Source organism: Ostrea edulis, chromosome 6, assembly GCF_947568905.1.
Source record: "Ostrea edulis chromosome 6, xbOstEdul1.1, whole genome shotgun sequence".
Classification (NCBI taxonomy): domain Eukaryota; kingdom Metazoa; phylum Mollusca; class Bivalvia; order Ostreida; family Ostreidae; genus Ostrea; species Ostrea edulis.
Window position 1 is genome coordinate 93,258,564 of NC_079169.1, and position 18,547 is coordinate 93,277,110.

Here is an 18,547-nt window from a genome sequence, read left to right on the forward strand (position 1 = left end):
TGTCACCATATCATATATATGGACTACCCATGGGATGAAGATGTTCCCTATCCATTTTGGGGTCAAAAGGTCAAAGGTCACGCGCACTGGACATCGAAGTAGCAATATGGTTTCCGGGCTCTAAAGCATTATCCTTTCCACCTACAGTCACCATATCATACATATGGACTACCCATGGGATGAAGATGTTCCCTATCGATTTTGGGGTCATAAGGTCAAAGGTCACGCGCATTGGACATCGAAGTAGCAATATGGTTTCCATTTAAATTCTTTAATGGCTTTTTTCATCGCATGGAGATGCTGTGTTCTTAGATACCTTTTGGATCATAATACTGAAGTTTTACCTATTGCCAACACCCTTTGGGAGATTGGGGTAAGCGGGGGGTATTCTTAGTGAGCATTGCTCACAGTACCTCTTGTTTACTTCTGAACATCTAGTAAACAAATATTAGGTGCCTGCTAACAAAGTTATGGTAGTATTGTGGGAAATCGCCATGTATGCATAACCATCATGATCCAGTTCTTCGTAATTATGGAGACATTTAAAAGTTCATACTTGTACAAAGGTGGCTTATAACGTTAACTAGATAATTTATCATGACTCGATCTTAACCAAGGTCATATGGTGAAAGTCAAGGTCACTGGTATTTTTTCGGAAAGAATATTTGAATGGACCACAACTTGATCATGTAGAGGCAGTAGAAGATCAAAGTTGCTATTTTTAAAGTCATTGATAAAAGCATTCAGCATTTGTGCAGATCATATACACTATTTAGTAAACCAGTAAAACTTCAGTGTAAAATTGTGTTAGCCTTTCTCATTAGATGAAAAATACTGGACTTTTGGTTATTTGATCATGATCTGTTTCTGTGGACATTTGGACAATATCAAGGTCACTGTCCAGAACATTTCTTGATAACTAAAACTTGACACAAAGACCACTTAAATGACTAGAATAAATCCCCATTATCATCTTATCATTTACATAAAATAGATCAAAGAAATTCTTTAGCGCTTTCTAGACTCAAAGATTAATTTGGGCTTTAAGGTTTTAGTCAAGTTTTAAAGAAGTGCACATGCTTCAGATTTTATAAATTCATTTGAATATGGTAAACCAAATTACTGTTGTTGTTTTTTGATAATGAAAGATTTAGTAGTAGTTAACCATTTAGTGGTAGTAGACCATTTAGTAATAGTTAACCATTTAGTGGTATTAGATAAGGAAAAAAGTGCTGTTGTAGCAGGTTCCTGACAAATTATTACATGTAAATAAATAAGTAGTAATTCAGATATGTATGTAAAAAGATTGTACATAATTTAGATCAACAGCAATCCAACATTTTTATGTAAAACACTTAAAGGTTAAGGTACGGATTCAATTTGCTTTAAATGAATGTAATCAGATTTTCCCTTCAGCGTATCAAGCAGATGATTTCTGATTTTTAAGACCCAGTAATTTCCTGTGTAGATGGCCTGACTTCCAATATACAGCCACTGCTACACTGAGTCCGTGGTTTATCCCCAACTTTGTGTCGGTAATCAGGACCGTCAAACCTGTCTCGTTACAATATAGTGAATCGAATGACCTCAGTAAGAGTCGTTGTGTTTCTGACCAGTTACTATTACTAATTTTTAGTTATTTATTGATTATTATTGATCACCAATAAGTCCCCACACAGTTCAGAAGATACTTTGACATTCGGCTTGTGATTTTTATTTCTTTTTTATGTTATCCTTGAAGACTTGCAAAACCAATAAAACCAGTCAGAGTCCTTGTATAAAAAAATTCTAATAATATATATATATATATATATATATATATATATATATATATATATATATATGAGAATTGATTTCATTATATTTGAAATTTTTTGAAAGAAAACGTTTTTTTTCTGATACTGTAAGTTACACATCAAGTAAAGAGATCGTTATCAAGTTTAGGGTTATGTATATATACATATGTCCACCAGCTATTGCAAGGCCATCAATTTATGGAGTGTAGGTAATTTGTACCTATCATACTCTCAGGTTTGATGACCAGTTATACATGATATTATCAGTCAACATGAGTGTTTATTATAACCATGATAACTTTTACTGTGGGAGGTTGATAAACATGGACTGGAACTAGAGTAAAGAATCTAATCTAAACAAATGGTCACATCCTGCAAGTTCTCTTTATCTGAAAAAAACCCCCAACCCATTAACTGGAAAAAAGTGTACTGAAATTTGTAGATAAAAATGGAAGATTAAGATCAGAATTACTGTGGGTTTTATTCTACTCTGATGACCTGAAAATTAAGCTGACATTTATGTAAGATATAACCTGCTGAACTGCCTTCATTTAATTTGAATCTTTGTCTTAATGTGTGTCTTGGAGAAGAATTACATGGAATAGAGGGATATATAAAAAGACTGTGTTATTGTGGTGTTATCCTTGCTGTGATTTCCCAAGGGAATTCACCCGTGTTTTATGTCTCCATAATGTCCCACCTCTGGCATGGGCCAGTCCAATCATATATTCATGTAGTTTTCATAAAACTGCCAGCAGGTACATATAGTACATATAGGCTGAGACCAACACTTAGTTACTAAATGTATTCTTCTTGTTAATGGTTGCAGTTCAATCAGGGGCGTAACTTTTTCATAAGATTTGATGTTTAGGAAATGGACATTTATTGTATCTGTGTGGTGTTTTATGGTACTCTTCATGAGAGAGAGAAATCTTTCATAGCCGTTTTGAGATCATTGAGCCGTCTGCTTAACAAATTGAGAACACTGTGCACACAGAAGAGCTACAAAAATATTTTCTTGGAAAACTTATTGGATTGCTACTTCTGAAATAGTATAAACAGTCAGAAGCAAAGATGTTTTTAAGTTGTGTACATTTTTGAATGCCAGAGAAAGAAATTGTGTATTTATGATTTTGCTCTCTCTGATTGTAAAGATCAATCTCCACAGACTATATATAGATCGTAGCAACACCTTGTGTGTCATTGGAGAGTTGGGCAAAAATCTCTGTCATCCTGATCAGTCAGAGCTAGTAGACAGCAGATGCTGCCTGTCCACAATACTGTTACAAACTTAGGCACAAGTTCAGGATTTCAGGAAGTTCATATTAAATAATGAAACATATGTTGTGGCTGTCAGTGTCTTAAACTCATCAATCTCTCTTGAGTGATAAAAAAAGTGATTAGAAATTTATACCTGGTGGTAGGGTGGAGACAGCAATATGGAAGAGACAAAGTCCGATTCTAATGATGCCTCTCTTACGGAGGTGGATACAGTGGATAGTGAACTCCATACTCCACATATCAAAAGGGTGCCGCATCTCCACAAGCTAGAAAAGTAAGTATATCGTGGAAAATGGAAATTTTCCACACCTTAGTTTTCAACAAACTTGTGGAACGTGGATTAGGTTGTCACATTTCCAGAAGCTAGAAAAGTAAGTATATTGTGGATATAGTGGCTATTTCCACATTTTAAATCTCAACAAGCTTGTGGAAAGTTTAAGGTTTTCACATCTCCACAAGCTAGAAAAACAAGTTTTAGTGAAAAATGGAAGGATTTGAAATGCGGGTTAATTCTATTGATGTGAATTAGTATGGTAATGTCTACACTTAGGTGGTGCAGTTACTGCAGGATACCAGAAGTACTATATCAGATTATAAGTGTGTGAAGTGAGAGGAAGTTTGTAAGGAATGAGTACAAATACAGGAATAAGTTAAGGAGAAATGTAAACAAGCAATTGTTCAGTAAGATCTTTGTGCCCTTACACTAAGTGAGAGAGAACTTTTTGTTCAGTTATATTGGCTTTCAGCAGCGTTCAGATTTAGTTTGTGCATTAAAAAGAAAGATCAATGTTCTGTTAATTGGAAAGAAAAAAGGAATCGGGTATTTGATATATGTGAACAAGCTTCATGACACAGTTTAAAAATTAAGTTTTCAAATAGTTAACAAATGTTTTATCGATGGATGTCTATAGAACATGAGAAAATTAACCTACTTGATGTGCATTATTTTTACTAGTTTTAGATTTGTGAAATTTAAATACTATCATGGTGATTTAAAAATATTGTCACCTGCATCTTTTTGTTGAATGGAAATAAAACCTATGAGTGAAAAGTAATGAATTCAGAAACTGTAAAAATAATCAAAATCAAAGAATTGTAAAATCTATTGAACCACAGGCTTCAACGTTTTTAATGATCGAAAGAGTCCGTAGATCTAAGTGAGGGGATTTCTATCACAACCAATACCTTAAACAGGGAGGAATCAATAAAGTTTTAGAAGAAGTCAAGAGGTTGTCTTAAGTTTGTCTTCCAGATATCTGTAACAGCAGACTACGGATTTCATAAAAGTCTTATGGAAGGGTAGACCATTGGTATCTGTAAATTAGCATGCTACTGATTTCAGGAAAGTGTTATGGAAGGGTAGACCATTGATCGATGTTGGAATTACCTTTTGTTGATTTGCTTTTGGGCAAATTCAGAAAAAATGTTGGACATCAGGTACCTCAATTGTTAGGACTACTTACTGGTTAAGCAGGGGTCCTGGGTTTAATTCCTGGTTGTTTGTACCTCAGTAGTTAGGGCTGCTGACTGGTTATGCAGGGTTCCTGCATTTAATTCCTGGTTGTATTTCTGGTGTCTGAGAGTTTTAATTCCTGGTTGGTGTTTATTTTGCCAAGGATGAGAAAGTCACTAAATCATTATATACAAAGGGCCATGAGATTGACAACTAAATATCAGATGTACAATAAATTGAGTAGATTTAAAGCGGAGTCAACTGTACAATGAATTGAGTAGATTTAAAGCAGAGTCAACTGTACAATGAATTGAGTAGATTTAAAGCAGAGTCAACTGTACAATGAATTGAGTAGATTTAAAGCAGAGTCAACTGTACAATGAATTGAGTAGATTTAATGCAGAACCTGAATAATAAATACATTGACTTTAACAGCATAATATAACTGTAGACAATCAGTAACAAATCTAAAAACTATTGATAGCAATTCAATTTAATCAATTTAAACAATATGGAATGAATTAAGGTATATTCAAAACTTTATGTACAGTTGGCTGTAGGCTTAGGAGTTTACATCATGGCATTGAGACGAGGAACAGAGTAACTAATGGACAAGATATTATAATTAACTACATTGGTATTTACTTTAAGGCTGAGCTCCACGTGGTGTTTTGTTTATTATCATGTTTTTCTGGAGAAATCTGCTGATGTGGACTTCTGTGAATAAGGTAATGTAGTCATTAAAGGAAGTGACTGATGTTGTGTTTTGTCCATCAATCCTAGCTGTCCTGAACATCATCAGCACTAACTGTCCTGTCAGGCTTATTTTATTGATGTGTTTAACAGCACATCTCAAGTTTGGATATTAATAGAACTTCAATAGATGTAAAAGTGTTTTGGAAGTATTTATACTTAAAGACAGTGGGATTGTGCTGAGACTTGTAATAACAGATGAGAAAGATGTGGGCTTGTCTACTAAAACCTTTTGAACTGAGATTTGCTCTAGAATGACTAATGTCAATTTCTCGAACTCTGGACAAAATGTACAATATATAGAACACTACCGGCTGGTGATCTGATGTGATAAATGCAAAATATTTCAATTAGATAAAGGGAATTATTTAACAAGACCTACTGATTTACAATTGTCAGGGGATAAAAAAAATCAATCTTTGAGATATTAAACATTAAAAATTGTAAGAATCCCAACAGAAGATCATTATGGAATCGATGTTCGTAAAACGGGAGCTGATGGTTGGCAGAAGCCGTACCGGACACAGTAGGAATTTATTGGTGTAAACAGCCATGAATGTTGTGGGATTTCATTGGTCTTTTGGACAATTAATGAATGGGCTTCCATCTCTAAGTGAGAAAGATTGGTGATTGGGTTTTCATGAGATTCTGATCTCCATAGATAAACGGTACTCATTTCTTCAGTGTCGCATGAATACAAGAACCATATTTGAAAATGAATTCCTGTCAGTTGTCGTAGATGACCACATACAGAGTGTATGATCGGGAGGCAGGAACATTCATTATTAAGGGATTGAACTGTATGCACAGTCATGTAGACCAGAGACTGGCATGTAGACCAGAGACTGGCACTGGTTCGTTCACAAAACAAATTCACAATCTATGTTTCAAATCTTTCTAATTCCCTAAGGGTAATTTACCTTGTGTAGTATTTTTTCAAACAAAGTGAGGCAATTATTAAACCTTGTTTTCGCGAGATAAAGTAAATCCACTAGACTTGTTGTCCAATTGTAAAGGTTATTTCAGGGAGGCATTGAAGGGTAGAGAAATCACTATTTGAGGTCAAGTTACGTATCACCATGGTGAACATCAACCTAAAGAGTAAGACATGTAGATGTCATCATAATGCTAAATACTGTTACAACTCTCTGATTACCCCCCCCCCCCCCCCCCCCCCCCCCCCTCCTGCAAAACATGTAGATGTCATCATAATGCTAAATACTGTTACAACTCTCTGATTACCCCCTCCTCCCCTCTCCTGCAAAACATGTAGATGTCATCATAATGCTAAATACTGTTTACAACTCTCTGATTACCCCCTTCCTCCCCTCTCCTGCAAAACATGTAGATGTCATCATAATGCTAAATACTGTTTACAACTCTCTGATTACCCCCCCCCCCCCCCTGCAAAACATGTAGATGTCATCATAATGCTAAATCTGTTACAACTCTCTGATCACCCCCCCCACCCCCCCACCCCCCCTCCTCCCCTCTCCTGCAAAACATGTAGATGTCATCATAATGCTAAATACTGTTACAACTCTCTGATTACCCCCCCCCCCCCCTGCAAAACATGTAGATGTCATCATAATGCTAAATCTGTTACAACTCTCTGATCACCCCCCCCCCTCCTCCCCTCTCCTTCAAAACATGTAGATGTCATCATAATGCTAAATACTGTTACAACTCTCTGATTACCCCCCCCCCCCCCCCCTCCTGCAAAACATGTAGATGTCATCATAATGCTAAATACTGTTACAACTCTCTGATTACCCCCCCTACCCCTCCTCCCCTCTCCTGCAAAACATGTAGATGTCATCATAATGCTAAATACTGTTTACAACTCTCTGATTACCCCCCCCCCCCCCCCCCTCTCCTGCAAAACATGTAGATGTCATCATAATGCTAAATACTGTTACAACTCTCTGATTACCCCCCCCCCCCCCCCCCCCTCTCCTGCAAAACATGTAGATGTCATCATAATGCTAAATACTGTTACAACTCTCTGATTACCCCTACCCCCCCCCCCCCCCCCCCTCCCCTCTCCTGCAAAACATGTAGATGTCATCATAATGCTAAATACTGTTTACAACTCTCTGATTACCCCCTTCCTCCCCTCTCCTGCAAAACATGTAGATGTCATCATAATGCTAAATACTGTTTACAACTCTCTGATTACCCCCCCCCCCCTCCCCTCTCCTGCAAAACATGTAGATGTCATCATAATGCTAAATCTGTTACAACTCTCTGATTACCCCCCCCCCCCACCCACCCACCCCCCACCCCTCTCCTGCAAAACTTGTAGATGTCATCATAATGCTAAATACTGTTACAACTCTCTGATTACCCCCCCCCCCCTCTCCTGCAAAACATGTAGATGTCATCATAATGCTAAATCTGTTACAACTCTCTGATCCCCCCCCCTCCTCCTCCCCTCTCCTTCAAAACATGTAGATGTCATCATAATGCTAAATACTGTTACAACTCTCTGATTACCCCCCCCCCCCCCCCCTGCAAAACATGTAGATGTCATCATAATGCTAAATCTGTTACAACTCTCTGATCCCCCCCCCCCCCCCCCCCCCCCCTCCTCCCCTCTCCTGCAAAACATGTAGATGTCATCATAATGCTAAATACTGTTACAACTCTTTGATTACCCCCTCCCCCCCCCCCCCCCCCCCCCCTCTCCTGCAAAACATGTAGATGTCATCATAATGCTAAATACTGTTTACAACTCTCTGATTCCCCCCCCCCCCCCCCCACCCCTCTCCTGCAAAACATGTAGATGTCATCATAATGCTAAATACTGTTTACAACTCTCTGATTACTCCCCCCTCCTCTCCTGCAAAGTTTGGGAGTTATAGATATCCTGGAATCACCCCGTCTGTCCCTCTTTGTAAGTACTACACACAAAGATTTCCTTTGATCTGTAGGTTTGTGAAGACCCTAAACCAAGGTCACTTGGTCAAGGTCATTGGTGGGAAAGTTTGGAAATTGTGTATGTGCTCTAACTTTGTAATGAAGCAACACTAGGTGCTCAAACTTGACACAAATGTTGTATTTAATCTGAGGGTTTGAGATCATGTGACAAAAAATTCATGTTCAAGCTTAGCTATAACTTTGTAAGAAAGAAGCATTGAATGCTCATGTTTGATACAATTTAGGTTTGTTATGATCTGACCTGGTAATGTTGAACTTCAATGTCACTTGGAAAAGAAGGTTTGTCTATTATTCATTTCTATTGTAATGTAGATACTTTATACATTAATATTATAACTAGACTCTTTATACATTAATATTGTAACTAGGTGTATATCTGGAGAAAAAATTACGAAGCCTTTAGACAAGAATGTATTTCACTTGTAGAAACGAGAGCGTTAAGGTTTGGGATTGCCCATCATAGTGTTAATTGGCACATTAGTTCATGTATAGGGGAATATAAATTCAGATAACTAGTTATATTGAAATTTTATGGACAACAATCTATGAATAGGTATAGCGAATATATATTTTCAGACAAAGATTATATATTTAAGAAATAAATATCAGGATGCGTACATGATGGCGTGAACTGTAATGCTTTACTCCTGCATACTTCATAAAAAAAGTAAGCCAGCTTGAAGCGTTGCTGTTCATACCCTCATGTATTTTCAAAAATAAAATCTATTTTTCATATTTACAATATGCACTCATTTCTTTTAGAATTTCCAGCCATCAAAATACATGTGCTATATTTAAAGATTCATATGCACATTGTTCACAACTGCTCTGCGTTCATGAGGAAATGACATTACAATGGTAAAGAAAACATTGGAATGTAAATATTTCAAGAAGAAATATACCAGTTCGTCTCTCTAGAGTTACTGAAACATTTATGGAAGACAATCGCAGTAAACTCATTGGGAGCCCAGATATAAACATAGAAAATTTATTGTTAAAGATGAGAAGAAGAAGATCGAGCAGTCCGTGCATGAGATAACCTCTGTGGAACAATTATATAAGATATCTTCAATTTGGAACCATTTCAATTTAGAGTCCATTCAAAATTTGTACCGATCCCTTTCCCCCAAGAGACTCACTGCAGTATGGAGATTCAAAAGGCCATATCACAAAATATTAAGGTATGGTTGGTTGAATAATCATTATTTTGGTCAGAGAGATGCATTATTTGTCTTGATCCTCTTGTAAATGGTGGCAATTGGTTTTGTTACTTTTTATAAATTGTGTTGTATTTTAAGTGTCAATTATCTGAACACGAATATTTTCTGGAAACTGAATTACGTCGTAAATCATTCTCAAATTTTTGTCCTCAATCTGTAGTTTGGACTAATGTTACATAATTTAAGGGAACATTTTAAAATTTTATTTTCCACATTTTTAATGCTTAAATTTACAATGCTTATTAACTAATCCAGGTATTTCTAATGGTCAGCAAAATTTGAATGTCAGTTGCTAAAAGTGAGATAAAGCACTCACAATTCCTCTTTATGTAAATAAGGCTCATGCCATATGTTTTTGATTACATATAGATTGCTTCATAGAAAATATGTTTAAAACAAATTGAGATGTGAAAAACACCAGAAACTGTTATATGGTGTTCAGAATTAATTTGTAAATTGAAATGGAACTTTTACTAGTATATTTAACCCATGTAAAAAAAAATATGACACAAGCCCTGTTTACATAATGAAGAATTGTGAGCTCTGTATCTCTCTTGTAACTCGACAACTGACATGTGGTTTATTTAACTACATGTTTACATTTCCGATGTTTTTGTCTTTGATACCTTTACAAATTGTAATGATAGCCATTTCTGATCATGAATGCAATTTGCAGCAGTGCAATGTGTGTAGGAATCTTGATAGATATACATGTAGTAAATGTCTGACGTTTATCTGCTGTGAATTCCAACAGAATTGAAAGTTACGAATGTAAATTGAAAAATCAATTTCATTTTTAGCTCACCTGAGCTAAAAGCTCAAGTGAGCTTTTCTGATCGCCTTTTCGTCGTCTGTCCATCTGTAAACTTTTTACGTTTGACTTCTTCTCTAGAACCACTGGGCCAATTTTAACCAAACTTGGCAAAAAAAGCCTTGGGTGAAGGTTTTTTAAGTTTGTTCAAATGACGAGCCATGCCCCTTTCAAAGGGAAAATAATCACAAAAATAGGGTCGGATCATTTAAAAATCCTTCTTAAAAACCATGCACAAGGCCAGAAGAACAGAAATTTACATGAAGGGTGGGGGGGGGGGGGGGGGGGGGGGGGAGGGGAGAGAGAGAGAGAGAGAATGATGCACGTAGTACATGTATTCCCATATGGAAGGAAAGCCACAAAGTTTTTTTTTTTTCTATATCATGAAAATAAATAGACTTTTTGTGGGAAGATCAAGTAAAAGGTCTTGTGTAATTAAGTGCAATAAAAAAAATGAACATTGTTTTAAATTAAGAATTAAATGGAGATGGTGAAAATATATATTATAATCATGATCGAGTGAAATCAAACTTGTTTGTAATGTATACATTTTGCAGTCATCATTCAATCTCTTTGATAAAAGTACTGTCCGATTTCTTTTCGATTAATTGCAATGAAATAAACATTGGATGATTATCAGAAGTTTTGTCATTCAACTATAGGGCTTATAGAACAGCAGTGAGTGAAGGCGAGTACTGTGGTCATTGATGGCTATAAGCTTGTTGTTTTATTGAATTCAGTTAGAGATGTCGCATTGCTTTTTAGCTCACCTGAGCTAAAAGCTCAAGTGAGCTATTCTGATCACCCATATTCCGGCGTCCGTCCGTCTGTAAACTTTAAACATTTTTGACTTCTTCTCAAAAACCACTGGGCCAATTTCAACCAAAGTTGGCGCAAAACATCCTTAGGTAAAGGGAATTCTAAATGGTTAAAATAAAGGGCCAGACCACCTTCCAAGGGGAGATAATCAAGAAAAGGTAAAAATAGAGTAGGGTCATTAAAAAATCTTGTTCTCAAGAACCACTGGGCCAGAAAAGATGAAATTTATAGATAAGCTTTATTAGGTAGTACAGATTCTAAATTGTTAAAATCATGGCCCCCGGGGGTCGGATGGGGCCACAATAGGGGATCAAAGTTTTACATACAAATATATAGGAAAAATCTCCTTCTCAAGAACCATTGGGCCAAAGAAGTTCACATTTACATGAAAGCTTTCTGACATAGTGTAGATTCAAGTTTGCAAAAACCATGGCCTCCAGGGGTAGGTTTGGGGCCATAATAGGGACTACGGTTTTACATGCAAATATATATGGGAAGTCTTCTGATATGGACCAAGGTGACTCAGGTGAGCGATGTGGCCCATGGGCCTCTTGTTGGTTGATCAGTATGTTTATGTTTCCATCGCGAGATAAGTTCTTTAAGCAGAAATTATTTCCATGTATACGCTTAAATTGTCTCCATTTCAGAGATTAAAAAATGTTCTTGATATTTAATTCTGTCATTGGCGTGAATCATGGATGAATATATGGTTTTAAAAGACATTGTCATTAAGTTGAATATCAGGCTTTGTAATTAATGGTGGCAATCTTGGGAGGAAGTTGCAGGTTTCTTTAACAATATTGATGGGAAACATGAATTCCCCGAGATGCAGGATGTTGTCACCTGTGAATATTGGTCGTCTCTCGACACTGCGATCTTTAGTGTCTGGAAGTAATATTGATGAAGATAGAAAAATTAGGGATTTCATGAACGTGGTTGAAGCCATTTTTCTTGAGCTATTCAGTGGTTTTATTAGACTGCTTGGTGTGGGTTGTAGTGGTAATAAACTCCCAGTCCATGAACTTGCCATGGCATTGTTCATATCTTTCATTAGTGATCAATTGATTATCATTAAGAGTAAAGCCGGGATTAGTGATGGGACGGGAGGATGCCTATACTGATCACTCAGTAGCTTATCCTGATTCAAAGCCAAACATGGTATTTACTGCTGTTTTATGGTAATTCTTAATCCATACTCTCTCGTTTGGATGTTTTTTTATGCAAATTCAGGCAAAATAAGTAGAATTTAAATTTTTAACTCAATGCTTGTCAAAAATTTCCTTTTCAAGTAAAATACTATTTGCACAACTGGCATGGGATACATTTTTAAAAAATGTAGCATGAGTTAATTCCCCCTGAATATAGGAGGCGCATAATATGTTGCTGTCCTCAATAGATAAAGGAATATTTAAGTAATAGATAAAAATTGCCAAGAGAATTTCTTTGTCAATTTCATAAGCCCTGAAACAAACAACAAGAATTTCTATATCAGTTTCATATCCTTTTTATTGCTAAGGAGTAATAATGTTACAATTTGTCTGTATAATTGTAAATGACATAATGGCCATTATATTAGTCAGTCTATCTCAAAAGTAGCTGTGTTTCTCCTCGTGGGTCCAATTTAATGGAAAGAAGGTTATTGGTATACTGAAAGCTGAGATGGTCATATAAACCATGAGGGAGAAGAGACCATTTACAAACAACCATATCTCACCATTAGTCCAGTGACACTATATACTCAACTGTTATTTGTGAAGTCCTATCTGAATGCCATTGTCAAAGATAGGGAAATTTATTTCAGCTAGTAGTCTATCACTTATTTCCAGAGTGTTGAGTTTGAAGTACATGTATAATGGTTATATATGCTTTTTATTTCTAAATCTAACAAATTCGACAGCAAAGTAAGGATCACATATGAATTTATAAACATATTTTTATGCTCCTGTTTTCAGAGATGGCATGTAATCAGAGTGTTTAGCTCATCTGAGCTTTTCTGATCGCAGTGTTGTCTGTCGTCTGTCTGTAAACTTTTCACATTTTGACTTCTTCTCCAGAACCACTTGGCCAAATTCAACCAAACTTGGCAAAAAGCATTCTTGGGTGAAGGGCTTTCAAGTTTGTTCAAATGAAGAGCCATGCTCCTTTCAAAGGGGAGATAATCACAAAAATGCAAAAATAGGGTGGGATAATTTTAAAAATCTTCTTTTCAAGAACCACTGGGTCAGAAGAGCCGAAATTTACATGAAAGTTTCCTGACATAGTGCAGATTCAAGTTTGTTAAAATCATGACCCCCGGGGGTAGGTTGGGGCCACACAATAGGGATAAAAGTTTTATATGCAAATATATAGGTAAAATCTTTGAAAATCTTCTTCTTAAGAACTACTGGGCCAGGAAAGTACAAATTTACCCGAAGCTTCCTGACATAATGCCGATTCAATTTGTTAAAACCATGGCCCCCAGGGGTAGGTTGGGACAAGAGGGCATAAAATTTTTGCATAAAAATAGATAGAGAAATCTTTAAAAATCTACTCAAGAACCATTGGGCCAGAGAAGTTTACATTTACATGAAAGCTTTTTGACATAGTGCAGATTCAAGTTGGTAATAATCATAGCTCCTGAGGGTAGGTTAGGCCACAATAGGGATCAAAGTTTTACATGAGAATATATAGGGAAAATCTTTAAATATGGGCCAAGGTGACTCAGGTGAGCTATGTGGCCCATGGGCCTCTTGTTGGTCGGTCTGTTTGTCTGCAAAAACTCTAAACCCTGGCCATAACTTTTGATTGGATAGTGATAGGGCTTTCATTATAACTTTACATTGTCAAGACATTTCGGGGAGGGGGAGTGTAAAGTTTTTAGCTCTTCTGAACCAAAGGCTCAAAGAGCAAATCATATGGCCATTCAATGTATGTCTGGCGTGCGTTGTGTGTCAACTTTTTGGGAAAAGGGCTATATCTCAAGAACCCCTTGGCCAATTTTTGTCAAATTTGTCACAGGGTATCCTTGGCCCAAGGGCTTTCATTTTTATTTTATTTTTTTATTTTTTATGTCACTCAATCGATATACATTTGCACAAAAGTAGATCGTTGGGTTAGGACTTTCATTTGTACTAAAACTAGGGTTGTGACCCTTTAACAAGGGGAGATAATTAGGAAAATGCAAACAAAAGTTAGTGGTTGCTAAAAAATCTTCTCAAGAGCTACTGGGCAAATTATCACCAAACTTATGCATAAGGATGAGGATAGGTTGTAGATAAAGGCATCATCCTGGGGCAAAGGGTGTGGTCTCAAGGTCACTTCAAAGTTGACCTTAAATTTTGTTTTGTTAAAACTTTGATATTTTGCTTAGTATAAGGACTAGGATCATCAAATTTTGTCAGTTGATGCATCTTAGGACCTAATATCATATTGTCTCAAAAGTAGGTCATGGTGACCTACTTTTTGAATTTTGCTGGTAATTATTATTAAATGGATTTTGATGCATATCTTGGACACTTTTGAGCTTATGATCATCAAAAGTTGTCAGTTGATGGATCATGGGACCTTGAAGTGTGTCATGTGAAAAGTATGTCACCATGACCTACTTTCTGAATTTTATGGCTAATCATTTATGAATACATTTTAGGTTGTTATTTCAGATACTGAAAGGTTTAGAATCATCAAACCTTGTAAGTTGATGCATCTAGAGGCCTCAAAACATATTTATTTAAAAAAAATAGGTCACAGTGACCTACTTTTTGAATTTTGCAGACATTCAAATTTCACATTTTCAATTTTAGATGCATATTTTGGACACTATGAAAGCTAGGATCATCAAACTTTGTCAGTTGATGCATCTTGAGTCTTCATAGTTTGTTGACTAAAAAGTAGGTCACTGTGACCTATTTTTGGATTTTGACGGCTATATTTGAATATTTCAGATACTATTTGACTTACAATCATCAAACTTTTTCAGTTGATGGGTCTTGAGTCTTCAGAGTGTGTCCACCAAAAAGTAGGTCACTATGACCTACTTTTGAAATTTGACGTTCATATCTGAATATTTCAGATACTGTTTGACTTCAATTATCAAGCTTTGTCAGTTGATGTATCTTGAGTCTTTGGAGTGTGTCGACCAAAAAGTAGATCACTGTGGCCTTCTTTTGGAATTTGATGGCTATATTTGAATACTATTTGACTTGTCAGTTGATGCATCTTGAGTCTTCAGTGTGTCGACCTAAAGTAGGTCACCGTGACCTACTTTTGGGCAGTTACATTTAAATTTTGAGGTGCTATTTGACTTGACATCATCAAACTTTGTTAATTGATGAATCTTGGTTAGTGAGAATTTTTGCCTGTTCTACAACGTATCAGAAGAGCGATTCTTGGCCCATGGGCCTCTTGTTTACCTCATGACCTTGACTTTGGGGTTGGGCCTACTTTTGAAAATATTTAACCTATCAACTTTGCTGCTATACGGGAGCCTCAATATTTTACAAGCATATCTTGTTCCTAAATATTTAAAACAAAGTCAAAACTGGAAACCTACACCTTAATGTTGAAATTGCAGTAGATTCTCAGGGTAGGGTTTAGATCTAATATTCTGAAGTTATAACCTTGAAGGAATAAACAGGTCACCAACACATCATGAGAATGCATGAACAAATTTATTTGTTTCATATGAATGTGTTGTAGATTCTCAGGGTAGGGTTTAGATCTAATATTCTGAAGTTATAACCTTGAAGGAATAAACAGGTCACCAACACATCATGAGAATGCATGAACAAATTTATTTGTTTCATATGAATGTGTTAACACATCTACATGCGAAAAATTGGTGGTTCTTTAAATTGTGGTTGGCTTTCAAGGGGAGGGTTCATATTTGCAGTTTTTTGTCAATTTTCTTGAGGTTGAAAGAAGTTAAAATGAGTGTTTTGATTAATATTGTTTGTCAGGTGGTCCTTTTTATATGACCTTTGGCAACATCTTTGCAACAGAAATGAGTATGATTTCTTGCAGATATTTCACCATAATATTGGATTATGATAGGGTTATATAAAGTTCAAAGTGCTTGTTCATATTTTTGAATTAAAGTGTGGCTGCATTTAGCACAATTGATGTTCATATTCTTTGTTTTCAATTTCTCTGGGCCTTTCTTCTCCTAAATCGATTTCTGAAAGAAAATGAGCGTTATCTTTTTTAATTTGATATTTTTTGGACTTTGCATTAATATATATATATATATTAGGAATTGTACCTGGTTAATTAATGACTCACCATCACTCACATGTACTGAATTTTAATTGGATGATACTTAAACACCTATAACTTTCTTGTTTTTCAATGAATCGGTTTGAAATTCGTACTGTAAATTAATATTAATGCTTTTGACGTATAGGCATGGTAAAAATTACTAACAAACATGAACATGCTTGATTGATCAACTTTGATTGGATATAATGCCTTATATAGCTATATTAGTGCATAGCTATCTAATACAAATAAAGGAAATGTAGTGAAATTCATTATAACTGTCTGAAATATAATATAAAGTACCACTTGGGAGATAAGGGGACAATTTTTGGACAACATTTGTAATAGTCTCCATTGAAATTAGCACTAGTTATATTAAATATATCATGAATAGATAATTCTTACAATAAGCTGAATATATATCATGATTTCCTTGGACTGTATAGAGTTGACTTGAGTAGAGATCTAAATATCACTTTCCAACATCTATATTAACATAGTAATTACAGTTTGAGAAAGTAACATGCATAATTCCAAGACATATAGTGACTCTAAAGAGGTTCAGTAGCAGAACTACTTATTGTTTATAGCCTCAGTTAGTATTCCAACAAGATAAGCAAGGTGGTGCAGGTGAGTCTTGTGACCCCAGGGCCTCTTCTTTCTCAGAATTTATCACTTTTGTTCATTGTGTGTTTTTTATTTCAAAAAGATTGAGCAAATTAGAGAACATATTTTTTTTCAACCATTGATATGTTTGAATGATATATGCATACAGTTGACTCGTAATGGCTTGAAATTTGATTTCTCGAAGTTCTTGATTTCTCAGATTTTTACGCTATATAAGTAAGGAAATTTACTCTCATTATCTTTGATAACTTTAAAATTACACCAGCTTTCCTCCACTGGTGACCTAATTACATTGTATTGAACATACCTGCAATGTCCATTTTGAGGAAATCCTGGCTTGACAGATTGTTATGGTATAATTAGCAATTACTCTCACTGTACATCCCAATCAGGGGGGATGGGGGTTAATTAGTCTGGTACGGGATCAGTTGTATTTATTAATAATTTTGAATTTTTGACAATCATTATTGTGATTATGAGTCGATCGTGACAATTGCAATTAAAAGACAGCTATTGCTGTAAAAAAATAAATGATTAAAGATTGATAAACACAAATAAAAATATTTAGTTTCTTTGTTCATATTTCAGATGAACAAAAGGTTTAAAGACTAGAAAACAACTTATAAATTTTACCACTCACATCATATAAAAAGATTTATATTCGATCATATTGTAAAACTTAAAACCGGTCAGTTGAAATACTGATTAAATTCGCACTGAACGATTTCGAAGTTTGATTGTGGTCCCATGGGCTTCTGAGTTTTTGAGGGTGGCTGATATTGGTTGGACTGTATTATTCTGTATGAAAGGTCTTTGTAAATATAAATACAGTCAAAACTGCCATAGCGACCCACTGTATTAAGCGACTCACTGTCGTATGTGACCATAAAAAGTTCCCCCCAAGACGTTACTCTATATATATATTGTACCTGTATTAAACGACCACCTGTCTGACGCGACCAACGACCATGATTTTTACAACCTTTTCGTATATTTTCACGAAATTTTACCTCTATTTAACGACTGTACATTTTTTGATTACAACGTGATTACTACTTTCGATTTCAGTTGAACCGACTATTCTGGGAATTATCGCCCCTAACACTTTCGTTTTCAAATGCACGACTATTCTGGGAATTATCGCCCCTAACACTTTCGTTTTGATACGCACAGTTTGGCTATGATCTTGTTTAGTCGGCCCTCTGAATAAATTATTATACCTAAGCTGTCAACATGCAGTGTCGTGTGTGGTTAATTAATAAAACCCGAGTTGATGTTTATTTAACAAAATCAAGGATCAGGGAATCAAGGCCGGTGTATTTGAAGGTGTGAATTTCGACAAACTTTAAGAAGTGCCGGGTAGGCTAGATCGGAAATGAAAATCTACCACTTGTTATACCATTATGTTCAACAGAGTAAAAATTTGCCCCATTGTGATATAAATCAGGTAAATATTGTGCTTAGGACTGAAATTTTAAACGGAGTATTCGCAGTTTTTCCTGCATGAGATACTAGAGGTTTCCAGAATAATGACCGGAACTAGCGGCTCACTTCGACATGTCCCGAGTATTTGACACGTCCGAGTTCAAGAAAATTGTCTGCATTAGTTCTAAGC

At 35.8% G+C, this 18,547-nt stretch overlaps 1 protein-coding gene across 8 annotated transcripts in view; it reads left to right on the forward strand.

Moving 5' to 3' along the window:
• Positions 1-18,547, forward strand: part of LOC125683814 (tumor protein p53-inducible protein 11-like) — a 102,115-nt gene that overhangs the window by 52,958 nt on the left and 30,610 nt on the right. The window contains exon 1 of one of the 8 annotated variants that reach the window (XM_056142751.1): positions 2,597-3,351. The exons of 5 other annotated variants lie outside the window; for them this stretch is intronic. In XM_056142751.1, the coding sequence (XP_055998726.1) occupies positions 3,236-3,351 (116 nt within the window). In that variant the 5' untranslated portion in view covers positions 2,597-3,235. Of the gene's footprint in view, positions 1-2,596; positions 3,352-8,405; positions 8,503-18,547 lie in introns of those variants that run through there. 2 more of the 8 variants (XM_056142750.1, XM_048925286.2) reach the window with 2 other exon arrangements.